This window comes from Mustelus asterias, unplaced genomic scaffold (genome assembly GCF_964213995.1).
Source record: "Mustelus asterias unplaced genomic scaffold, sMusAst1.hap1.1 HAP1_SCAFFOLD_50, whole genome shotgun sequence".
Classification (NCBI taxonomy): domain Eukaryota; kingdom Metazoa; phylum Chordata; class Chondrichthyes; order Carcharhiniformes; family Triakidae; genus Mustelus; species Mustelus asterias.
The window spans coordinates 58,138-85,037 of record NW_027590123.1 but is presented as its reverse complement, the minus strand read 5'-3'; the positions used below and the strand labels follow the sequence as shown (position 1 = coordinate 85,037).

The 26,900-nt window shown below is 45.6% G+C and overlaps 2 protein-coding genes and 1 non-coding gene across 3 annotated transcripts in view; all 3 read right to left on the bottom strand.

Annotated features, from left to right (window-relative positions):
* The window catches only part of LOC144483237 (uncharacterized), a 284,523-nt gene that overhangs the window by 242,515 nt on the left and 15,108 nt on the right, over positions 1–26,900 (bottom strand). The gene's annotated exons all lie outside the window — the stretch shown is intronic.
* Positions 617–26,698, bottom strand: LOC144483216 (uncharacterized). Its single transcript, XM_078201987.1, has 7 exons — positions 26,337–26,698; positions 25,937–26,272; positions 17,525–17,840; positions 16,778–16,936; positions 9,618–10,855; positions 3,542–3,599; positions 617–1,258 (listed from the first exon to the last, which is right to left on the bottom strand). Exons 1-7 carry the CDS (start codon positions 26,696–26,698, stop codon positions 617–619), a joined length of 3,111 nt encoding a protein of 1,036 aa, XP_078058113.1.
* On the bottom strand, positions 19,029–19,101 carry trnar-acg (transfer RNA arginine (anticodon ACG)). The gene has a single exon. It is a non-coding gene; the product is annotated as a tRNA-Arg (tRNA).

Genomic DNA, 26,900 nt, shown 5'->3' with positions numbered 1-26,900 from the left:
GAGCAGAAACACACTGCTGCAGAAAATTATCTTCAACACCTTCCAGGGACTCATGTCCCTCTTGTCCCTTTGCACCATTTGGTTTTGTAATTGGTCCGTTCAAATGTTGGCTCGGCAATGATTGGGTTAAATCAGTCTCCATAGACTTTGTGATGTAAAAAAGTATAAGAAGGGATTCACCGAGCACAGAGATTTGTCGAGGTTTTACATTTTGCATTGACTGGTGCCATGGCATCTGGGGCAGAGCAGGGAGCATTTCCGTGGAGATGCTGCTTCTACCCAGAGTGTAATGGTAATGCTGCTGCACTTTGATACGACTGCTCAGACATTAGCCTGTGTCAGCTCTTATTGATACTGAATAAAATCTAACCACTGTCACCAATAAGGGTTATCACTGGCAATCATTTCAGAGTTTGGGAAAAGGGGAGAAAGGGTTAATTGACTCCCTGAACCCCATTTTCTAACATCGCTGAGTCAAAAATAAAATCTAATCTCCCCCTCTGGCTCCTTTGTCAATTACCTTAGAGGGACTCACTTTCTGTTAAAGAGCCTGCCAATGAGCCCAGTCCTGGATGTGATTAACAGCAGCAATAACAGCAGAATTCAACGCCTGTGATCACTTGTGAACTCGCTGGTGTGTCTGCAGGTGGGATGACTGAGTGAACCCGTTCCCACACACGGTGCAGGTGAATGGCCTCTCCCCAGTATGAACTCGCTGGTGTCTCTGCAGATTGGTTAACTGAGTGAATCCCTTTCCACAGGCAGAGCAAGTGAATTGTTTCTCCCCAGTGTGAACTCGCTGGTGTACCCGCAGATAGGATGACATTCTAAATCTCTTTGCGCAGTGAGAGCAACTGAACGGTCTCTCCTCAGTGTGAATGCGCTGGTGGGACATCAGAACCTGAGAGCTTTTGAAGTCGCTCCCACATTCAGAGCATTTATAGGGTCTCTCATTGCTGTGAGTGACTCTGTGTCTGCGCATGCTGGATAACCAAGTGAATCCTTTCCCACACACAGGACAGTTGAATGGCCTCTCCCCGGAATGTACTCGCTGGTGTATCCGCAGGCTGGATAAGTCAGTGAATCCCTTCCCACACACAGGACAGGTAAACGGTCTCTCCGCAGTGTGAATTTGCTGGTGTGTCTGCAGATGACATAACTGAGTAAATCTGGTACCACAATCAGAACAGGTGAATGGTCTCTTCCCCGTGTGAATTCGTTGGTGTGTTTGCAGGTTGGATGAATCATAGAATCCCTTCCCACACACACAGCAGGTGAATGGTCTCTCCCCAGTGTGAATGCGTCGATGAGTTTCCAGCTCAGATGGGAACCTGAATCCCTTCCCACAGTCCCCACATTTCCACGGTTTCTCCATGGTGCGGGGGTCCTTGTGACTCTCCAGGTTAAACAATCAGTTAAATCTCACACAGAACCTCTCACAGGTACAGTCTCTCCCCGCTGTGAATGCCGCAATGTTTTTTTCAGACTGTGTCACTGGTTAAAGCTCTTTCCACACTCAGTGCACTGGAACACTCTCACTCGGGTGTGTGCGTGCGACTTGGTAAATTCCCAGTCACGCTGATGTTTAAAATCTCCAGAAGCAAAAAGAACAGAGAAATATTGCTCCTTCCAGATACAAAGGCTGATGATGTTCAGGACGTGATGAATTGAATGACTGTCAGATATTGATGTGTCATTTGATTTGAGATTCTGTCTGTAAATCCTCACCTTCTGATAATCTGTAAAAGGAATTTATTAAAGTAATCACTGTCAATACAAGATAGAAATTCAGAACAGACAATTCTAGTTTCTATAGAACATTCTTTCCTCCCTCATTTCCCAAAAGCTGTGGATCTCCATCCCACACACTCTCCCTCCATTCTCACTCTGCTGTATCTAATATTCACCCTCCCAATTCTCCTGAAGGTGCTGATTGAGGCTGATTGACAGATCCATGCTCACTGCTTCCTGTCCTGGACAGAGAGCTGGAAATCTCCATGCAGGCGGCCAGACAGATATAGGTCTATCTGACTGGACTAACAATGTGTGGAATGTACAGACTGGATTCACTTCCTTTCCCTTCAGTTGCTGCAAGTCCCCAATTTCCCCCAGAATGAGAAAATAAATTGAAAGGGAGAGAAAAGAAAGTGTTTTACTCACAGATATTAGAGACAGAAGGAAGATTTTGTCTGACTGCATCTCGATGTTCATTCACACAAAGCCCGCGCTCTGATTGACTGGAGGACCAGAGTCCTTCCGGTCCTCCAACTCGTTCCATTGGTCAACACTTCAGCATGAAGGTCAGGGGGGGGTGCGCTCTCTTTGCACATGCGCAGCTTCCCCTCTCCTCTGGACATGCGCAGTCCAATGTGGCCCGCCCGCGTGGTGGATAGAGTGGTTTCTCCATCGTGGGCGATTGTGGGAGCTGCGGCCGCCATTACTCATCCGAAGCCCAGTCTCTAAACTCCTGGGACTGTGATGGAAAGTGGGAGTGGGGGGCGCAGTGACCCCACCCTGACACAAAGTACATGTGGGGAGTCACTGGATTGGATTGCGATGTCCCCTTTACAAAACAGTTTGTTAACTTCAGGTGGTAAGATTTAGACACCTGGGTGACGTATTGGGGAGGGTAATAGGTGAGTGTGAAACTGAAACCGAGAGTCAGCACCTTCAGGGAGGAGAATTGGGGAAAAAGGAGGAGGATTGTAGGATGAATTAGTGTTACAATCAATCATATCAATAGGCTTGCATGAGTTTCCTCCAGGTGCTCCAGTTTCCTCCCACAGTCTGAAAGACGTGCTGGTTAGGTGCATTGACCCGAACAGCGCTGGAATGTGGCGACTGGGCGAATTTCACAGTAACTTCATTGCAGTGTTAATGTAAGCCTTACTTGTGACTAATAAATAAACTTTACTTTAGGAAGGAGGGAGTCTGTGGGGGACAGAGATTTATAGTTTGAGATGAAGATGGATTTTCTGTGACAACAAGAATTGTCAGTTCTGGATTTCTGTCCTGAAATCACAGTGATGACTTGATGATGTCAACCCTATCATACCCATTAAAGTCTCTATCAAGTCAGCCTTCTCTTTCCTGGAGAAATTATCCCCAGCCTGTTCAATCTATCCTTTGACTTAAACGCACTCAGCTCTGCTAACATCCTTGTGAATCTTTCTTGAACTTTCTAGAGCTCTTCTGTCAGTTTTAAAAGGACATGCTAATAATATTTAGACTCAATTTGATTTGGTTGCAAGTGCCTAGTTACTCAGTTCCAAATTGACCCTCTAACTGCATTAATTTGAAAGGGACTTAACTATCAAGAAAAGCCTCTGAAATAGCAAATGATTTGAAAGTTTATTTTAAGAAAAGGTACACTGATGAACTACAAAAGTGACTTTTATCACCTCAATTGGGCGACCACCCCTGTTGAAATGTGAATCTTCCTCGGGGTCCTGAACCAAAGGCGATTTCCCAAAATCCTGCCCCAGGGGCACTCAGTACCTCCACAACCAGAGTCCAACCTGCAAAGCCCAAGTTCACTCACCAATCCCACTGAGCATTCTAACACAGCTCTCAGCTGCAATACAGATATCAATGTTATACTGTTAGTCAGAACACAGAACATTGTTCAAAAATTCCTATGTAGGTTTATTATTAAAACTTCACCCAAGGCTTGTCTGTAATCCAGAAACTTTTTGTTCCTCAAACAAGTAAACAACCTTGCTGATATTAGAACCTTGATGTAGAGCATTTGATTAACATGTGATTTTACTCGAATGTAGGGGTGTAACATCTATCACCCCTTTTACTGAATCTATTCATTCACTCTGGCATTTTCCCCCTTTTGTTCATTGACCTAGTCCAAGGTAGCCAATTTCTTTTCCCTTTACAATCTTCTTCTCATAACTAATGTTTAGATATAATTGAAGTGGTATAATCGGATATAAAAGCAGTGATAACATATAATTCCCATACAAATTTCATAGACTGAAAAAATTCTCAAGCTGTCCCTTTACCTGTATCCATCTTGTAATTAATTCTGATTAAGTATAATTTCTCCCTCGCCTTCATTTGACCTAATCGAAAATTCCATTTAATCTGTTCTTCCAGTCAGTTTCTCTGGAGTCTGTGTCAGTGCCTTTATCATTTCAAAATGATTTCTCACTCTTCAGGCCATATTAACCATTTTATGTCGCGCTGTTAGTCAAGTAGCTGAACAAGTCCCATTTGAATCATAGAATCATTACAGTGCAGAAGGAAGCCATGTGGCCCATCGAGTCTGCACAGGCCACAATCCCATCCAGGCCCTATCCCCATAACCCCAAGTATTTACCCAGCTAGTCCCCCTGACACTAAGGGGCAATTTACTGTGGCCAATCAAACTAACCCACACATTTTTGGACTTTGGGAGGAAACTGGAGGATTCAGAGGAAACCCACACAGAGATGGAGAAAATGTGTAAACTCCACACAGAGAGTGACCCGAGGCCGGAATTGAACCCGGTCCTTGGCGCTGTGAGGCAGCAATGCTAACCACTGTGCCACCATGCCACACTCCATTCTTCAGTGCAGCTGCATAGTGTACTCTTGGGTGTTAGTTCATTCACAATTTACAAACCACTTCTGTAATCTCACATCACTGTTCCAATTCCATCTTTAATCCTCTGTTGGAGTCTCACATTCATAAGCCATCTTCATACATTTCCCTCCCTGTTAAATGTTGTCTCTCATTCTATTTTAAACCAGACAGTGTTCTTTTGTCAGGCTTGTTGGAATCTCTCTGCCATCTCCCACAAATCATAGAAATCATAGAAACCCTACAGTGCAGAAGGAGGCCATTCGGCCCATCGAGTCTGCACCGACCGCAATCCCACCCAGGCCCTACCCCCACATATTTACCCGCTAATCCCTCTAACCTACGCATCCCAGGACTCGAAGGGGCAATTTTTAACCTGGCCAATCAACCTAACCCGCACATCTTTGGACTGTGGGAGGAAACCGGAGCACCCGGAGAAACCCACGCAGACACGAGGAGAATGTGCAAACTCCACACAGACAGTGACCCGAGCCGGGAATCGAACCCGGGACCCTGGAGCTGTGAAGCAGCAGTGCTAACCACTGTGCTACCGTGCCGCCCATTGTCTTGCATTTGTGGAAGGCTTATCAGGTCTTTTGGGATTGTGCTGTGTATTTTACCAATCATCATCCTGGATTTCACTGTCTTATAAAGGATGCACCATTCAACAATTCTGTCAGAATCTTCAGAAGAAAGTCAAAAGTCAGATTAAAGGGGTTCTTCATCTCAGTATCATTGCTTAATTCCTCCTGTGTCAGGTGGTGGCCAGATTATGAAAGTCAGTTCTCTCAAATTGTTCATAGACAAAGAAATAAATGTCTCCAAGAGAAAACTGCCACCTCATTCACCTCATCTAGACTTCCCTTTCACTCAAATGCTCATAAACACCCAAATGTATGGATTGCTTTAAACTACACTTTCAGGAGTTCTGGAGAATCTTTCGAGTCAAATAAATCATCAAATATTCTCATAGTACCTTTAAACAGAAACCGAACATTTCTGTTTGATTCCAGGCATTATCAACTTTGTACTTTCCCTTAAACATCAGGTAATTTCCATTTTAAATGCTTGAAATTAAAATTGAGTCTGCTTAGCTCCAAATCAGAGTTCCCAGGAGAAGATATTTGACAGGTGTGAGGGGCAAGGTTTGAAGATGTTCGAGGCAAGTTTTTTTACACAGAGGGTGGTGAGTGCCTGGAACTTGCTGCCGGGGGAAGTAGTGGAAGCAGATACAATAGTGACTTTTAAGGGGCATCTGGCAAATATATGAATAGGATGAGAATAGAGGGATATGGTCCCCGGAAGGGTAGGGGGTTTTAGTTCAGTCAGTCAGCATGGTCGGTGCAGGCTTGGAGAGATGAAGGGCCTGTTCCTGTGCTGTAATTTTCTTTGTTCTTGTTGATATTAGTGTTTTGACAGGGAAATCAATCAATCTGAAATACACCCAATGGTTCCATTGTATAATCGATTGGACAGAATCCACCAACATGTTTAACAGAAATTCTTCTACAGAATTTGACAAGTATTGGTCACCTTTTTAGAAACTACTTTCACCATTTTGAGAAGTAAATTTTCGATAGTATTAATATGGAAAATTCCCAACTTTTAAAAAGTAACTTAAACCCATTAAAATGTTTTGTACAATTTAATGAGAAATTGTTAGTTTTTCAATGAATTATCTTAAACTCATTGAATGAAAATATTCTGTAGAATTTAATGTTAAATAGTCAACTTTTGTTGAAGAAGTTGAAGGTCAAGACAATAAGATGTAGGAACAGAATTCAACTGAACTGGAGGAAATGGCGCACAATGTGCAAAACCATCTTTTTAAAATCATTCATCATAATAAGGAAATCGGAAAAACCATTCAGGCAGATGAGGAAATCGAGACTCAGTGCAGTTCTGCTAGACTTTCCTATAGATGAACGGGATTTAGGCGCCAGAATGTTTCACACCCAGAATAAAGTGATTTCAAGTATAACGAACAGATCATTGTTAAATCTCTTCCCTTAAAAGTGCGAAAGTGAGGGGGCATGGGATCCAAGGGGACATTGTTTTGTGGATCCAGAACTGGCTTGCCCACAGAAGGCAAAGAGTGGTTATAGATGGGTCATATTCTGCATGGAGGTCAGTCACCAGTGGAGTGCCCCAGGGATCGGTTCTGGGACCCTTACTCTTTGTGATTTTTATAAATGACCTGGATGAGGAAGTGGAGGGATGGGTTGGTAAGTTTGCTGATGACACAAAGGTTGGAGGTGTTGTGGATAGTGTGGAGGGATGTCAGAAGTTGCAGCGAGACATTGATAGGATGCAAGACTGGGCAGAGAAGTGGCAGATGGAGTTCAACCCAGATAAGTTGTGAGGTGGTTCATTTTGGCAGGTCAAATAGGATGGCGGAATATAATGTTAATGGTAGGACTCTTGGCAGAGAGGAAGATCAGAAGGATCTTGGGGTCCGAGTTCATAGGACGCTCAAAGCAGCTGTGCAGGTTGAGGCTGTGGTTAAGAAGGCGGATGGTGTACTGGCCTTCATCAATCGAGGAATTGAGCTTAGGAGTCGTGAGATAATGTTGCAGCTATATAGGACCCTGGTCAGACCACACTTGGAGTACTGTGCTCAGTTCTGGTCACCTCATTACAGGAAGGATGTGGAAGCCATAGAAAGGGTGCAGAGGAGATTTACAAGGATGTTGCCTGGGTTGGGGAGCATGTCTTATGAGGATAGCTTGAGTGAGCTCGGCCTTTTCTCCTTGGAGAGACAAAGGATGAGGGGTGACCTGATAGAGGTGTATAAGATGTTGAGAGGTATTGATCGAGTGGATAGTCAGAGGCTTTTTCCCAGGGCTGAAATGGTTGCCACAAGAGGACACAGGTTTAAGGTGCTGGGGAGTAGGTACAGAGGAGATGTCAGGGGTAAGTTTTTCACTCAGAGGCTGGTGGGTGCGTGGAATGGGCTGCCAGCAACGGTGGTGGAGGCGGATTCGATAGGGTCTTTTAAGAGACTTTTAGATAAGTACATGGAACTTAGTAAGATAGAGGGTTATAGGTAAGCCTAGTAATCGCTAAGGTAGGGACATGTTCGGCACAACTTTGTGGGCTGAAGGGCCAGTATTGTGCTGTAGTTTTTCTATGTTTCTAAAAGATATTTTACTTTGGTTAAAAGCTTACTGTGACCAATCTCAAATAAGCACCATGGGATGTGTATTACCCAATGACGTGATTTCTTTTGTTGGTCAGTCATATTTGCAATTCAATGTTGCATATTCAGAGATGTTCAGTTCAGAATGAGGACATATCTGTTAAATAAATGTATTGATTTTAAATGTTGAATACTGATGCACAGGTTCGGTGGATTGGCCGAGCTAAATTGCCCCTCAGGTGAGCAAGATTAGCCATGAGAAAAGTGTGGTGTTATGCGATAGGATGGTGGAGGGGCCTCTGTCAGAGGGTCGGTGCAGACTCGATGGGCAGAATGGTCTTTTCTGCACTGTAGGAATTCTGTGATTCAATGAAACAAGTACTGGGTAAAATTGGCTGAAATTATTCGAAGGTGAGAATGATGCATTAATGATTGAGCAGAAATCATTGCTCCCTTAGACATTTGTTGGATGAACGCTTTTAAATTTTGAAGTTCACGATAGGTTGAGACATTAGGTGGAAATTAACGGTTGTCTTCTTGTATTAAGTGACAGGGGTTCTCAGTCGAACCATCAGACCCTGCAGCAACACAGGAGAGTTGAACATTGCAGACAGGCCGATTGGCTCCCGGGTGCAGTTAGTTGTTTCTGTAGTGTACTGGTTATCACGCTCGCCCAACACGCGAACGTTTGAAACCGGGCAGGAACATTAATCAAACTTTCTCATTTAGGGCGAGGGACATCTGCATGGTTGCAGTTTGTTGCTGAACATTATCTGAACCTCGATGTTGCAGCTAAATTATCTTCACTCTGACCTCAGCCTGAAATGTTTCAGGAAATCAGAACTGTTGTAGTTTAGGATGCAATGAGAGGAAAGAAATGTTTGTATTTTGACACTGTGCAGATATTGTTCAGTCCACAACAGAATTTAATGGGTTTATAAATGCAGACTAACACAGATAATCACCATCTGAAACATGTCGAATAGTATTCACAGAATCATAGGATCCCTACAGTGCAGAAGGAGGCCATTTGGTCCATCGAGTCTGTACTGACCACAATCCCACCAAAGCCCTATTCCCGTAATCCTACACATTTACTCTGCTAATCCCCTAACACTAGGGTCAATTTGGCACGGCCAATCCACCTAACCCACACATCTTTGGACTGTTTTATGTGCTCATAAAGGTAGATACAAGCCTGGCACTGGTGTCCTGAACAAGATCATTAACATTCCCTGGGATAAAGGTTCCTCCTGGTTCTTGCTGTCTGTTGTGTCCTTTGTCACAGTCTGTACCAGGACATTTCTATTGAAAGGTTGTTAAGAAATTCCAGTGAATTCCAGCCCCTTGTGTAACGTTCCATTTGGTGTGTGTCAGATTCAGAGATGTCCACGTGTGTGTGAAAAGGGTTCTGGGTAAGGGTTTTAACCCTTCTTTCCCCGTTAGTAACAATGAGCCCTGTATTCAATTCTAAAGTATAAAGTCCTCATTAGATATCAATTCTACCTGTTATCTACATTTCACCAACCAGTCTATATTTTCATCACAGGACTGCAGTGGGAGCACTGTCAACATTTGTAATCTCCATTTAGAAAAGGAAATAGAGACAACGGAAAAGGCGCAATAAAGATTCACAAGAATAATCCCAGAACTATAATCATTTGTGAACTTGCTGTCTCTCACCAAGTTTGCTGACTGAGTGAATCCCTTCCCACACACAGAGCAGGTGAGCAGTCACTCCCTGGTGTGAACCCGCTGGTGTACCCGTAGGCTGGATGACTGAGTGAATCCCTTCCCACACACAGAGCAGGTGAGCAGTCACTCCCTGGTGTGAACCCGCTGGTGTACCCGTAGGCTGGATGACTGAGTGAATCCCTTCCCACACAGAGAGCAGGTGAGCAGTCACTCCCTGGTGTGAACCCGCTGGTGTACCCGTAGGCTGGATGACTGAGTGAATCCCTTCCCACACATGGAGCAGGTGAACGGTTTCTCCCCAGTGTGAACTGGCTGGTGTTTCAGCAGGTCAGATGACCGATGAAACCTCTTTGTGCAATGAGAACAACTGAATGGTCTCTCCCCAGTATGAACTCGCTGGTGTGCCAGCAGGTCGGATGACCTATTAAACCTCTTTGTGCAGTGAGAGCAACTGAACGGTTTCTCCCCAGTGTGAATTCGCTGGTGTGTCTGCAGGTCAGAAGAGTGAACGTATCCCTTCCCACACAGAGAGCATTTGAATGGCCTCTCCCCGGTGTGAATATGTTGGTGTGCCCGCAGGGTGGATGAATCATTGAATTCTTTCCCACACACAGAGCAGATGAACGGTCTCTCCCCAGTGTGAATTCGCTGGTGTATTCGCAGGTCGGATGACTGAGTGAATCCCTGCCCACATATGGTGCAGGTGAATGGCCTCTCCCCAGTGTGAACTCGCTGGTGTCTCAGGAGATTGTTTAACTGAGTGAACCCCTGCCCACACACAGTGCAGGTAAATGGCCTTTCCCCCGTGTGAACTCGCTGGTGTCTCCAGAGATGGCTTAACTGAGTGAATCCCTTCCCACACATGGTGCAGGTGAAAGGTGTCTCCCCGGTGTGAACTCGTTCATGTTTCCGCAGTGTGGATGATGTTCTAAATTTTTTAGTGCAGTGAGAACAGCTCAACGGACTCTCCTCAGTGTGATTGCGCCGGTGGTCCCTCAGATCCGCAGCACGTTTGAAGCTGCTCCCACAGTCAGAGCATTTAAAGGGTCTCTCATTGGTGTGGGTTATATTGTGACTCAGCAGGCTGGATGACTGTGCAAATCCCTTCCCACACACAGAGCAGGTGAATGGTCTCTCCCCAGTGTGAACTCGCTGGTGTCTCTGCAGAGTGTATAACCTTTTAAATCCCTTTGAGCAGTGAGAGCAGTTGAACGGTCTCTCCCCAGTGTGAATGCGCTGGTGGGTTACAAGTTCTGCAGTGCTTTTGAAACCACTCCCACAGTCAGGGCATTTAAAGAGTCTCTCCCGGGTGTGAGTGAGATTGTGTGCGCGCAGCCTGGATAACTGAGTGAATCCCTTCCCACACACAGAGCAGGTGAACGGTCTCTCCCCAGTGTGACTGCGTCGATGAATTTCCAGCTGAAATGGGAACCTGAATCCCTTCCCACAGTCCCCACATTTCCATGGTTTCTCCATGGTGTCCTTGAGATTCTCCAGGTTAAACAATCAGTTGAATTTTTCCACAGTCAGTGCAATGGAACACTCTCACTCGGATGTGTGTGTGTCTCAGTAACTTCCCAGTCACACTGATGTTTAAAGTCTTCAGAAGTAGACAGAAGAGAGAAACATTTCTCCATCAGGATTTAAAGGCCGATAACATTCAGATCCCAATGAATCGAGTAATTCTGTCAGATCTTGACTTAATGTTTGGTTTGAGATTTCTGTCCGTAAATCCTCCACCTTCTGGTATCCTGTGAAAGGAGTTTACAAAAATAATCACTGTCAGTACAGGATAGAAATTCAGAATCGGCAATTCTACTTTCTCTATGTTTCTTCTCTCATTCCCCAAAAGCTGTGAATCTCCATCCCACACACTCTCCCTCCATTCTCACTCAGCTGTATCTAATATTCACCCTCCCAATTCTCCTGAAGGTGCTGATTGAGGCTGATTGACAGATCCATGCTCACTGCTTCCTGTCCTGCATTTTCTTCCTGTCCTGTAGCTTGTCCGCAGCAAACTACCCAGCCTTCAGGAGAACAGTGACCACGACACCACACAACCCTGCCACAGCAACCTCTGCAAGCCGTGCCAGATCATCGACACGGATGCCATCATCTCACGTGAGAACACCATCCACCAGGGACACGGTACATACACTTGCAACTTGGCCAACATTGTCTACCTGATACGCTGCAGGAAAGGATGTCCCGAGGCACGGTACAATGGGGAGACCATGCAGACGCTATGACTACGGATGAATGAACACCGCTCGACAATCACCAGGCAAGACTGTTCTCTTCCTGTTGGGGAGCACTTCAGCAGTCTCAGGCATTCAGTCTCTGATCTTCGGATAAGCGTTCTCCAAGGCGGCCTTCATGACACACGACAGCGCAGAGTCACTGAGCAGAAACTGATAGCCAAGTTCCACACACGTGAGGACCACCTCAACCGGGATCTTGGGTTCATGTCACACTATCTGTAACCCCCACGACTTGCCTGGGCTTGCAAAATCTCACTAACTGTCCTGGCTGGAGACAATACACATCTCTTTAACCTGTGCTTAACCCTCTCTCCACTCACATTGTCTGGACCTTTAAGACTTGATTACCTGTAAAGATTCGTATTCCAACCATTATCTTGTAAATTGAATTTGTGTCTTTATATGCCCTGTTTGTGAACTGAAATCCCACTCACCTGATGAAGGAGCAGCGAGCGCTCCGAAAGCTCGTGGCTTTTGCTACCGAATAAACCTGTTGGACTTTAACCTGGTGTTGTAAGACTTCTTACTCCTGTCCTGGACACAGAGAGCTGGAAATCTCCATGCAGGCTGCCAGACAGATATATGTCTATCTGACTGGAGTAACAATGTGTGGAATGTACAGACTGGATTCACTTCCTTTACCTTCAGTTGCTGCAAGTCCCCAATTTCCCCCAGAATGAGAAAATAAATGGAAAGGGGGAGAAAAGAAAGTGTTTTACTCACAGATGTTGCCTCTTTTAAGGCAGGAGGAAGTTTTACTCTGTCCACTCCCCCAAGGTCAGGGGGTGGGATCTCCGCCGCGCGGACCCGGGAGCCCCGCCCCCAACCATTGTTCCCCTCCCCCTTCCACCTCCTCCAGCCAAGGTTTCCAGGCAACCGGCTGGCGGCTCCGGCCAGAGTGAGAAGCTGCTCCGTGATCTCCCCGGCTCCCCCGGCCCAGGACTGCGCATGTTCAAAGGCGAGAGGAAGCTGCGCATGTGCGGGAGAAAGCCCAACCCCTGATCCTCATGCTGAGGTGTTGACCAATGGAAAGACCTGGAGGACCGGAAGGAGTCTGGTCCTCCAGCCAATCAAAGCTCCCGCGTTTTCTGACTGCGGAAGTGGACAATGAGCTCATTCCTGCCCAGCAAAGCTGCTGCTGCTTCTCTCTGAATGAAGATTGAGCTTCAGACAGACTCAAACTTCCTCCTGTCTATAACATCTGTGAGTAAAACACTTTCTTTTCTCCCCCTTTCCATGTTCATTTTGAGCTTCAATTTTTAACTTCCAGGTTAACACTCGCTGCCTAAATAAAAATCCTCCTCACATTCTTCATGTATCTGTAACCAGGTAATACAGTGCATTACACACAGCATCAATCTGCTCATTTATGGCCAAATGTAAAACTTTAACGTGGCTGTCGGCTTGAAGATTAATCATGGATCATTTGCACTTCCACAACCCTCTGAGGCAGCAGCTTCCAGGTAATGACCTAAGGATAGGGGAGGGAATCTATGTGTGGGGCCAGAGGAACCTGGTGTTGTTAAACTTCTTACTGTGTTTACCCCAGTCCAACACCGGCATCTCCACATCATACAGGGGAGGTCCCAGAGGATTGGAGAATAGCCAATGTTGCTCCTTTGTTTAAGAAAGGTAGCAAGAATAATCCAGGTAATTACAGGCCGGTGAGCCTTACATCAGTAATAGGGAAATTATTGGAGAGGATTCTTCGAGACAGGATTTATTCCCACTTGGAATTAAGTGGATGTATTAGTGAGAGGCAACATGGTTTTGTGAAGGGGAGGTCGTGTCTCACGGACTTGGTCGAGTTTTTCGAGGAAGTGACGAAGATGATTGATAAGGGTAGAGCAGTGGATGGTGTCTACATGGCCTTAGACAAGGTCCCTCATGGCAGACTGGTGCAGAAAGAGAAGTCGCATGGGATCAGAGGTGAGCTGGCAAGGTGGATGCAAAACTGGCTCGGTCAAAGAAGACAGAGGGTAGCAGTGGAAGGGTGTGCTTCTGAATGGAGGGCTGTGACAAGTGGCATTCCTCGGGGATCAGTGCTGGGACCTTTGCTGTTTTTTATATATATATATAAATGATTTGGAGGAAAATGTAACTGGTTTGATTCGAAAGTTTGCGGACGACACAAAGGTTGCTGGATTTGCAGATAGTGATGAGGACCATCAGAGGATATAGATTGGTTGGAGACTTGGGCGGAGAGCTGGCAGATGAGTTTAATCTGAACAAATGTGAGGTAATGCATTTTGGAAGGTCTAATACAGATAGGAAATATACAGTAAATGGCAGAACCCTTAAGAGTATTGATAGGCAAAGGGGTCTGGGTGTACAGATACACAGGTCACTGAAAGTGGCAATGCAGGTGGAGAAGGTAGTCAAGAAGGCATACGGCATGCTTGCCTTCATTGGCTGGGGCATTGAGTTTAAAAATTGGCAAGTCGTGTTGCAGCTTCAGAGAAGCTTAGTTAGGCCGCACTTGGAATATAGTGTTCAATTCTGGTCGCCACACTACCAGAAGGATGTGGAGGCTTTGGAGAGGGTACAGAAAAGATTTACCAGGATGTTGCCTGGTACGGAGGGCATTAGCTATGGGGAGAGGTTGGAGAAACTTGGTTTGTTCTCACTGGAATGACGGAGGTTGAGGGGTGACCTGATCGAAGTCCACAAGATTATGAGAGGCATGGACAGAGTGGATAGTCAGATGCTTTTTCCCAGGGTGGAAGAGTCAATTACTAGGGGGCACAGGTTTAAGGTGTGAGGGGCAAGGTTTAAAGGAGATGTACGAGGCAGATTTTTTACAGAGAGTAGTGGGTGCCTGGAACCCGTTGCCGGGGGAGGTAGTGGAAGCGGATACGGTAGTGACTTTTAAGGGGCATCTTGACAAATACATGAATAGGATGGGAATAGAGGGATATGGTCCCCGGAAGGGTATGGGGTATTCGTTAAGTCAGGCAGCATGGTCGGTGCAGGCTTGGAGGGCGGAAGGGCCTGTTCCTGTGCTGTAATTTTCTTTGTTCTTTGTTCTAAATACAGTAATATTTAATGAACACATTTGGTTCATAGAATGTGGTTGACTCTCAACTGCCCTCTGAACAAGGGCATCTAGGGATGGGCAACAAATGTTGACCAGCCAGCGACGCCCATGTCCCACAACTGAATCAGGTTAATACAAGATATACTGGTTCGAAAAGACACTTGCTGCAAGCCAATAGCTTTCTTTCTACTTAAACTGAGCAATCAACCTTATTCTTGAGCCAGATTTGACAGAATATAATGTCTTCCAACTGATCAAATTCAAAGAAGAAATTCTTAGTTTATACAATTCCTGCCAGCTATGCAGCTTCCACAAGCATGGAGGTGAATCCAACATTAATTTTTAAAATAACGCTCCAGTCACATGTTCGAATTTAACATGTCTTCCCTGACCTTGTTGCTGAGAATGTTTGAAGAGGCAGCAGGGGCACAATGGGTCACACGGCCTCCTTTTGTGCTCTCTGCTCCTCGTTTGCATTTGAAGTGGTAAATATCTGGGACTCACTTCCCACGAGCGGCTGAAGCAGAGATAATGGAATGTTTCCAAAAGGAAATTGGACGGGCATTTCAGGGAAATAAATCCACAGGGACACGGAGAGAGAACAGGGCAACAGTTTGATCTACAGAGAGCCAGCATGGACTCAATGGGATGAATGGCCCCATTCCCAATCCTCATGCCTGTCTGATCTAAAGAAAGAAATTTCAGCTGTTCCAGTCTCTCGAACTCACTGAAGTCCCTCATCCCTGGAGTCATTCTTGTAAATCTCCTCTGCACCCTCTCTAAGGACTTCACATCTTTCCTAAAGTGTGGGGCCCATGTATAGGGTTCCATTCTAGAGGGATAGAATTGAACAGCAGGGAGGTTCTGTTCAACTTGTTTAGAATCAGGGTTCGGCTACACTGGGAGCATTGTCAACATTTGTGATCTCCATTTAGAAAAAGGAAATAGAGGCACTGGAGAAGGAGCAACAAAGATTCACAAGAATAATCCCAGAACTGAGAGCATTTAACCCTCAGGAAAGGCTGGGGCTGCTTTTCTCTAGAAAAGAGAAGACTGAAGGGTGACCTGATGGAAGTCTTTAAGATTATGAAGGGGTTCAATAATCCAATAGGGATTTCAGTGAGAAACCTCTTTACCAGCGAGTGGTGAGAATGTGGAACTCACTACCACAGTGAGTGGTTGAGGTGAACATCATGAATACATTGAAGGGGAAGCTAGATACATACATGAGGGAGAGAGGAATAGAAGGATATGCTGATGGGGGGAGATGAAGAGGGGTGGGTGGAGGCTCATGTGGAGCATAAATACTGACACAGACCAATTGGGCCGACTGGCCCGGCCCTGTGCTGTAGACTCAATGGAACAGAGACAAATGTACTTACTGTAGATCTACCTGTAGTGGTAGGAAAAACATTATTTACTGTCCAGGATAAAATAAATGTTCTTCGTCAGTTTGTGTGGGTCATTTCAGTGGAAATGTGCTCTCCCAGGCTCAGAGAGCATCAACCCACTGGAAGCAAAGTTGTGAGACCAGCCAGTCCAGCAGAAAGAAACCCTCCGACCCTCCCGCTTCACCAACTGTCAGAATGAACATGGTTCAGTCCTGGATGTGATTAACAGCAGCAATAACAGCAGAATCCAACCCCTGTCATCACTTGTGAACTCGCTGGTGTCTCAGCAGGAGGGATGAACTGGTGAATTTCTTCCCACACACAGCAGCTGTGAATGGACTGGTGGATCATCAGTTCCTGAGAGCTTTTGAAACCATTCCCACAGTCAGAGCATTTAAAGGGTCTCTCCTGGGTGTGAGGGACATTGTGCGTCAGCAGCTGGGGTATCGAGAGAATCCTTCCGCACACACAGAGCAGGTGAATGGTCTCTCCCAGTGTGAACTCGCTGGTGTCTCCTCAGTGTGCATGTCCTTCCAAACCTCTTTGTGCAGTGAGAGCAGCTGAACGGTCTCTCCCCAGTGTGAATGCGCTGGTGGTCTATCAGATGCTCAGAAATTTTGAAGCCACTCCCACAGTCAAAGCATTTAAAGGGTCTTTCCTGGGAGTGAGTGACTTTGTGTCTGTGCAGGCTGGATAACCGAGTGAATCTGTTCCCACACTCTGAGCAGGTGAACGGTCTCTCCCCGCTGTGAACTTGCTGGTGAGTCAGCAGGGTGGATGACAGAGTGAATCCCTTCCCACACTCGGTGCAGGTAAATGGTCTCTCCTCGGTGTGAAGACGCTGGTGTGTCAGCAGGGTGAATGACTGACTGAATCCCTTCCCACACACAGAGCAGATGAATGGTCTCTCCCTGGTGTGAACTCGCTGGTGTCTCTGCAGTGTGGATGACCTCTTAAACCTCTTTGTGCAGAGAGAGCAGCTGAACGGTCTGTCCTCAGTGTGAATGCGCTGGTGGGACACCAGTTCCCCAGAAATTTTGAATTCGCTCCCACAGTCTGAGCATTTAAAGGGCCTCTCACTGGTGTGAGTGACTTTATGACTCAGCAGGTTGGATAAATTAGTGAATCCCTTCCCACACACAGAGCAGGTGAATGGCCTCTCTCCGGTGTGAACTCGCTGGTGTGTCAGCAGGGCGGATAACTGCGTGAATCCCTTCCCACAGTCAGAGCAAGTGAATGGTCTCTCCCCGGAGTGAACTCGCTGATGGTTCCGCAGGTTTGATGATGATCTAAATCTCATTGTGCAGTGAGAGCAGCTGAACGGTCTGTCCTCAGTGTGAATGCGCTGGTGGGACATCAGATCCCGAGAACTTTTGAAGCAACTCTCACAGTCAGAGCATTTAAAGGGTCTCTCATTGGTGTGAGTGACTTTGTGCGTCAGCAGGGCGGATGACCGAAAGAATCCCTTCCCACACACATTGCAGGTGAACGGTCTCTCCCCAGTGTGAATTCGCTGGTGTGCCCGCAGTTCGGAGGACCGAGAGAATCCCTTCCCACACATGGAGCAGCTGAACAGTCTCTCCCCGGTGTGAACTCGCTGATGTCTCCGCAGTGTGGATGACCATTTAAATTTCATTGTGCAGTGAGAGCAGCTGAACGGTCTCTCCTCAGTGTGAATGCGCTGGTGGGACACCAGTTCTCCAGAGCTTCTGAATCCGCTCCCACAGTCAGAGCATTTAAAGGGTCTCTCATTGGTGTGAGTGAGATTGTGACTCTGCAGGTGGGAGAACTTAATGTATCCCTTCCCACACACTGAGCAAGTGAAGGGTCTCTCCCGAGTGTGACTGCATTGATGGATTTCCAAATCACAGGGCAACATGAATCCTTGTCCACAATCGTCACATTTCCACAGTTTCTCCATGATGCGGGTGTCCTTGTGACTCTCCAGGTTTGATGATCAGTTGAATCCTTGTCCACACAGAACACGTGTACGATCTCTCTTCACTGTAAACAGTGCAATGTTGTTTCAGCCTGTGTAACTGGTTAAAGCTCTTTCCACTATCGGTGGACTGGAACACTCTCACTCGGGTGTGTTCCAGTCACACTGATGTTTAAAATCTCCTGAAGCAAACAGATCAGACAAACATTGCTTTTCTAGATTCAAAGGTCGATGATATTGAGGTCAAATCTTCATGTGATGTTTAGTTTGAAATTTCTGTCTATAAATCCTCATCTCCTGATATCTATGAAAGGAATTTACAACAGACATCACTGTCAGCACAGGATAGAAATTCAGAACAGACAATTCTAGTTTCTATGGAACATTCTTTCCTCTCTCATTCCCCAAAAGCTGTCAATCTCCATCCCACACATTCTCCCTCAATTCTCACTCTGCTCTCCTGAGTATACAACCTCCCAAGTCTATGGCTGATTAACGGATCCATGCTGACTACTTCCTGTACTGGACACAGAGATCTGAAAATCTACGTGTAATGACCGGCCTACACGCTAGAAATTAAAATCTGTGCCATATGTGGGACCGGATAACTGGATTGGGAGAAGGAGAAGGGTATGGGGAAGAATTTTATTTCGGTGCAGAAAGGTGCAGAAAGGTCATTACCTGGAAGCCGCTGCCTCAGGGGGTTGTGGAAGTGCAAATGATCTATGATTAATCTTCAAGCTGACAGCCACTTTAAAGTTTTAATGATTGATGATGTGTGTAATGCACTGTATTACCTGGTTACAGATACATGAAGAATGTGAGGAGGATTTTTATTCAGGCAGCGAGTGGTGACCTGGAAGTTAAAAATTCAACAAGTCCCCAATTTCCCCCAGAATGCAAAAGAAACGCAAAAGCGGAGCAAAGAAAGTGTTTTACTCACAGATGTTGGCCTCTTTTAGGTCAAAAGGAGCTCACAAACTATTTTTCAAATCGAGCCAGCCAGGAGTCGAACCTGGAATCTTCTGATCCGTAGTCAAACGCGTTATCCATTGCGCCACTGGCCCACACTCTCCCAGATGTTAGAGACAGGAGGAAGGTTGAGTCTGTCTGAAGCTCAATCTTCATTCAGAGAGAGAGCAGCAGCAGCTTTGCTGGGCAGGAATGAGCAGCTGAACAAGCTCATTGTCCACTTCCGCATTCAGACAATGGAGGAGCTCTGATTGGCTGGAGGACCAGAGTCCTTCCGGTCCTCCAGAGTTCCCATTGGTCAACACCTCAGAATGTGGTGTGAAATCTGAAACCAGGTATTCGCAACAAGTCTCAAAGAGCATCAGCCCACTGGAGGCAAACTTTGTGAGACCGGTCAGTCCAGCAGAAAGAAACCCTCCGACCCTCCCCATTGACCAACTGTGAGAATGAACAAAATGCAGTCCTGGATGTAATTGAGAGCAGAAACAATAACAGCAGAATCCAACCCGTGTGATCACACCGTGAGTTCACACCAGGGAGAGACCATTCACCTCCTCTGTGTGTGGGAAGGAATTCACTCATTCATCCAGCCTGCTGAGCCACAATCTCACTCACACCAATGAGACACCCTTTAACTGCTCGGATTGTGGAAGTGGTTTCAAAAGTTCTCGGGATGTGATGATCCACCAGTGCATTCACACTGAGGAGAGACCGTTCAGCTGCTCTCACTGCACAGAGGTTTAAAAGGTCATCCAGCCTGCGGGAACACCAGTGAGTTCACACTGGGGAGAGACCATTCCCCTGCTCCGTGTGGGAAAGGATTCACTCAATCATCCAGCCTGCAGAGACACCAGTGAGTTCACAAATGATGACAGGGGTTGGGTTCTGTTGTTATTGCTGCTATTAATCACATCCAGGACTGAACCATGTTCATTTTGACGGTGGATGAAGTGGGAGGGTCGGAGGGTTTCTTTCTGCTGGACTGGCCGGTCTCACAACTTTGCTTCTAGTTCTCTGATGCTCTTTGAGCCTGGGTGAGCACATTTCCACTGAAAGGACATTTATTTTATCCTGGATAGTAAATAGTGTTTTTCCTACCACTACAGGTAGATCTAAAATAAATACAGAAAGAACTGGAAAAACACAACACTTCTTGCAGCATCTGTGGAGAGAGAAACAGTGTTAATGTTTCACACTACTGGATTGGGAATCAATCTTGTGAACCTCCTCTGAACTGCTTCCAATGTATTTATATCCTTTGTTTAATAGGAGACAAAATTGTACCCGGTGTTCAAGGTGCAATCTCAGCTACGCCCTGCACAACTGAAGCAGAACATCTTTACTTCTATGTTCAATTTCTCTCAGAATAAAGGATAGCATTCCATTTATAAGAACTTTGATTTGTTTGAACGAAGATTTATGGGGGTTCTCTTGTTTACAATAACCTGCCTAATCGTAAATCACACCAGGTTCCAGTGACTTCACCATATGGCAAGAAAGGATATTTTAAATGGTGAATTCAGAAAGTTTATTAACCATTAAAAATGTAACAAGTCAGAAAGATAAAAAAGCAAAGTATGGATCAACAGCAAAAGGAGGAAAGTTTAACTTTAACTTCTCCATCCTTCTCAAACCAGGACATGAAGTGATGGCTCTGAAAACATGGATAACTTGTAAAACCCAACAGCTCTCAACGTCTCTCTGTAGGGCACAGTGTGAGGCACTGCTGCACTGCTGGTCGGTGCAGACTCGATGGGCCGAATGGCCTCCTTCTGCACTGTAGGGTTTCTATGATTTCTATGACAGGATTGGTCAGAATCGTTTCATGTGTACCAAATTTTAAATAACCATTACAAATTAAAACTCATTCTCACGTGTGAATTTTATCTGGATTAAAATTCCTGCATGTTTAGTAAAATATCCTGGAATCCTGTCTCTGGTCAGTAAATATGGCTCCAGGTTCATAACTTTTGAAAAGAAACATTTTATTAATTACACTTCCTTTTTTAAATGTTTGATTTAAATCACAGACAGAAAACCTCAAAGCCTGAAGCGTTCAACCCACAAATATCATCCACACACAAACAGAGAAACATAGCATGTGCTTTACAACAACAATAACCAAAATGAATTCCTTAAGCGTTCTTGTGATTCTGTTTTTAAACTTCCAAAAATGCCTTTAATTAAAGATTCAAGATAAGGTTAATTCCCCAGAAAGATAAACCTTAACAAATGTAGCCCAAAACAATGATAAAACACATCTACAAACATCCACATAAAACAAACAAAACACACAGATTCTCACAGCTCGTAAATTTCAAACAATGAATCCTCAGCATTCTCTCTCGCAGCAATAGCTTCTTAAAGTGACAGAGCACGACAAGCTCACAACTCCTTGATTAAAATAAGGTACAAGATCCTTCATTCTCCTTCATCGTAACTTAACCTTTTTTAAGCCAACTTCCAAAGCCTGACTTTACAGGCAACATCTCGTCTTTGGTGATTTAAAATCCCAAACGTTACCATTTGCAAAATCTTTGTTCTTTATCTTGGGTTGAGGTGACAACACAATAAAATTCTCATAGTTATTCCAAATTCCTCCAGGCTACGCTTAAAATTTCCACATTTAACTGGCTCCAATAAATCCACAATTATAAACTAAAATAGACACGAGTTTCTGGGCGATTTAAAAACAATTTAAAAATAAGCTGCCATAGGAAAGATAGAACAGGAGAAAAGAAAAGAGGGGGAGTTGCACTTTTGATTCAGGAAAACATCACGGCAGTACTGAGAGGGGATATATCCGAGGGTTCGCCGATTGAGTCGATATAAGAAGGGGGAAATCACTTTGATAGAGTTGTACTATAGGCCCCCAAATAGTCGGTGGGAAATTGAGGAGCAAATATGTAAGGAGATTACAGATAGTTCCAAGAAAAATAGGGTGGTAATAGTCGGAGATTTTAACTTTCCAACATTGACTGGGACAGCCATAGTATTAGAGGCTTGGATGGAGAGAAATTTGTTGAGTGTATTCAGGAGGAATTTCTCATTCAGTATGTGGGTGGCTCGACTAGAGAGGGGGCAAAACTTGACCTCCTCTTGGGAAATAAGGAAGGGCAGGTGACAGAAGTGTTAGTGAGGGATCACTTTGGGACCAGTGACCATAATTCCATTAGTTTTAAGATAGCTATGGAGAATGATTGGTCTGGCCCAAAAGTTAAAATTCTAAATTAGGGAAAGGCCAATGTTGATGGTATCAGGCAGGAACTTTCGACAGTTAACTGGGGGAGTCTGTGGGAAGGCAAAGGGACGTCTGGTAAGTGGGAGGCTTTCAAAAGTGTTTTAACCAGGGTTCAGGGTAAGCACAGTCCTCTTCGAGTGAAGGGCAAGGCTGGGAGAAGTAGGAACCCTGGATGACTCAAGATATTGAGGCCCTGGTCAAGAAGAAGAAGGAGGCACATGACATGCATAGGCAGCTGGGATCAAGTGTATCCCTTGAAGAGTTTAGGGGGTGTAGGAGTAGAGTTAAGAGAGAAATCAGGAGAGCAAAAAGAAGACACGAGATTGTTTTGGCAGATAAGGCAAAGGAGAATCCAAAGAGGTTCTACAAATACATAAAGGGCAAAAGAGTAACTAGGGAGAGAGTAGGACCTCTTAAGGATCAACAAGGTCATCTATGTGCGGATCCACAAGAGATGGGTGAGATCCTAAATGAATATTTCTCATCAGTATTCACTGTTCAGAAAGGGATGGATGTTAAGGAACTTGGGGGAAAAAAATAGTGATGTCTTGAGGAATGTACTTATCACAGAGAAGGAGGTGCTGGAAGTCTTAAAGCACATCAAGGTAGATAAATCCCTGGGACCTGATGAAGTGTATCCCAGGACACTGTGGGAGGCTAGGGGGGGAAATTGCGAGTCCCCTAGCAGAGATATTTGAATCATCGATAGTCGCAGGTGAGGTGCCTGAAGATTGGACGGTGGCAAATGTTGTGCCTTTGTTTAAAAAGGGCTGCAGGGAAAAGCCTGGGAACTACAGGCCGGTGAGCCTCACATCTGTAGTGGGTAAGTTGTCAGAAGGTACTTTGAGAGACAGGATCTACAGGCATTTAGAGACACAAGGACTGATTAGGGACAGTCAGCATGGCTTTGTGAGTGGAAAATCATGTCTCATAAATTTGGTTGAGTTTTTTGAAGGGTTAACCAAGAAGGTAGATGAGGGCAGTGAAGTTGATGTTGTCTACATGGACTTCAGCAAGACCTTTGACAAGGAACCACAGGTTGTTGCACAACGTTAGATCTCACGGGATCCAGGCGAGGTAGCCAAATGGATACAAAATTGGCTTGATGACGGAAGACAGAGGGTGGTTGTCGAAGGTTTTTCTCAAACTGGAGGCCTGTGACCAGCGGATAGCCTCAGGGATCGCTGTTGGGTCCACTGTTATTTGACATTTATAAGAATGATTTGGATGACAATGTAGGAGGCATGGATCGTAAGTTTTCAGATGGCACCAAGATTGGTGGCATAGTGGACAGTGAAGAAGGTTATCTAGGATTGCAACAGGATCTTGATCAATTGGGCCAATGGGCTGACAATGGCAGATGGAGTTTAATTTAGATAAATGCGAAGTGATGCATTTTGGTTGATCGAACCAGGGCAGGGCTTACTCAGTTAATGGTTGGGCGTTGGGGAGAGTTAAAGAACAAAGAGATCTAGGGGTACAGGTTCATAGCTCCTTGAAAGTGGAGTCACAGGTGGACAGAGTGGTGAAGAAGGCATTCGGCATGCTTGGTTTCATCGGTCAGAACATTGAATACAGGGGTTGGAACATCTTGTTGAAGTTGTACAAGACATTGGGAAGACCACATGTGGAATACTGTGTTCAGTTCTGGTCACCCTATTATAGAAAGGATATTATTAAACTAGAAAGAGTGCAGAAAAGATTTACAAGGATGCTACCAGGACTTGATGGTTTGAGTTATGAGGAGAGGCTGGATAGACTGAGACGTTTTTCACTGGAGCATAGGTTTAGGGATGACCTTATAGAGGTCTATAAAATAATGAGGGGCATAGATCAGCTAGATAGTCAACATCTTTTCCCAAAGGTAGGGGAGTCTAAAACTAGAGAGCATAGGTTTAAGGTGAGAGGGGAGAGATACAAAAGGGTCCAGAGGGGCAGTTCTTTCAAACAGAGGGTGATGAGTGTCTGGAAGAAGCTGCCAGAGGTAATAGTAGAGGTGGGTTCAATTTTTAAAAGTGTTTGGACCGTTACATGGGTAAGATAGGTATAGAGGGATATGGGCCAAACGCGGGCAATTGGAACTAGCTTAGGGGTTAAAAAAGGGGCGGCATGGACAAGTTGGGCCAAAGGGCCTGTTTCCATGCTATAAACCTCTATGACAAAATCAACTGTCTGCTGAAAGGGTTAACTTTTCTACAGGACCTAAAGCGGGGAGTGAACAGAAAACACTTGGCACACAGTTACATCACTTTACATAATTTTTAAAAACTTCTCGAACAACAAAACAAAGTTGATTTCAAACTTCATCTATTAATTCTTTTGTTCTCTTCCTCAATCTAATTATTTTAATTGATCAGTTTTTGTTAGGGATGGGTAACTTCTGTTCTTTATAAACTGGTTCACTCGTTTTGTTAAAACTACATGGGCTCGGAGAATCAGAACGCAGTCTTTATCATCCTTATCCTTTTTCTCCTTTTGCCACCACTCCCTCTGTCTTGTGGGAGGGTCGTGGGGATTCCAATCAGAACTAATCATTTTATCAGAAGAGTAAAATACTGCGGATGCTGGAATCTGAAACAAAAATAGAAGATGCTGGAAAATCTCAGCGGGTCTGGCAGCATCTGTGGAGAGAGAATAGAGCTAATGTTTTGATACTGGATGACCCTTCATAACAGCTCAAATGAAGTGTCATCCAGACTCGAAACATTGGCTCTGTTCTCTCATCATTTTATCGATACATTTCTTGTTCTTAGTTTTAGGTTTAAAGTGAGAGGGGAGAGATACAAAAGGGTCCAGAGGGGCAGTTTTTCACTCAGGTTGTGGTGAGTGTCTGGAACGAGTTGCCAGAGGCAGTGGTAGAGGCGGGTACAATACTGTCTTTTCAAAAGCATTTAGACAGTTACACGGGTAAGATGGGTATAGAGGGATATGGGCAAAATACGGGCAATTAACACAGAAACATAGAAACCCTACAGTACAGAAAGAGGCCATTCGGCCCATCGAGTCTGCACCGACCACAATCCCACCCAGGCCCTCCCCCCATATCCCTGCATACTTACCCAATAATCCCTCTAATCTACGCATCTCAGGACACGAAGGGCAATTTTTAGCACGGCCAATCAGCCTAACCCACACATCTTTGGACTGTGGGAGGAAACCGGAGCACCCGGAGGAAACCCACGCAGACACGAGGAGAATGTGCAAACTTCACACAGACAGTGACCCAAGCCAGGAATCGAACCCAGGTCCCTGGAGCTGTGAAGCAGCAGTGCTAACCACTGTGCCACCATGCCGCCCCTTTTGGAACTAGCTTAGTGGTAAAAACTGAGCGGCATGGACAAGTTGGGCCGAAGGGCCTGTTTCCATGTTGTAAACCTCTATAACTTCCTAACACCCTGTCACTCTGTGATCCTTGTGAAATCTAAAAACCAGGTATTCGCAACAAGACTCAAAGAGCATCAGCCCACTGGAGGCAAAGTCGTGAGACCGGCCAGTCCAGCAGAAAGAAACCCTTCGACCCTCCCCATTGACCAACTGTGAGAATGAACAAAATGCAGTCCTGGATGTAATTGAGAGCAGAAACAATAACAGCAGAATCCAACCCCTGGAATCACTCGTGAATTTGTTGGTGTCTCAGCAGCTGGGATGAAACTCTGAATCCCTTCCCACACTGAGAGCAGGTGAACGGCCTCTCCCCAGTGTGAACTCGCTGGTGTGACTGCAGGTTGGATGACTGAATGAATCCCTTCCCACACTGAGAGCAGGTGAACGGCCTCTCCCCAGTGTGAACTCGCTGGTGTGTCCGCAGTTCAGATGACTGAGTGAATCCCTTCCCACACACAGAGCAGGTGAATGGTTTCTCCCCAGTGTGAACTCGCTGGTGTGTCTGCAGGCTGGATAACTGAGTGAATCCCTTCCCACACTGAGAGCAGGTGAACGGTCTCTCCCCAGTGTGAACTCGCTGATGTTTCTGCAGGGTGGATGACTGAATGAATCCCTTCCCACACTGAGAGCAGATGAAGGGTCTCCCCAGTGTGAACTCGCTGGTGTATCCGCAGGTGGGTTGACAGAGTGAATCCCTTCCCACACTGAGAGCAGGTGAATGGTCTCTCCCCAGTGTGAACTCGTTCGTGTGTCCGCAGGGTGGATAACCGAGTGAATCCCTTCCCACACTGAGAGCAGGTGAATGGCCTCTCCCCAGTGTGAACTCGCTGGTGTGTCCGCAGGTTGGATGAACAAGCGAATCCCTTCCCACACTTAGAGCAGGTGAACGGTCTCTCCCCAGTGTGAACTCGCTGGTGTGTCTGTAGGACGGATAACTGGATGAATCCCTTCCCACACTGAGAGCAGGTGAATGGCCTCTCCCCAGTGTGGCTGCGCCGATGAGTTTCCAGCTCCGATGGGGCTCTGTATCCCTTCCCACAGTCTGCACATTTCCATGGTTTCGCCATGGTGCAGGTGTCCTTGCCTCTCTCTTGAGTGGACAATTAGTTGAAACTTCGTCCACACACAGAACAAGATTACAGTCTCTACCTGCTGTGAATGGTGTGATATTTATTCAGACTGTGTAACTGGTTAAAGCTCTTTAGTCAGTGCATTGGAACACACTCACTCAAGTGTGGCAGTGTGTTGATGCTTTTTCACTCACACTGA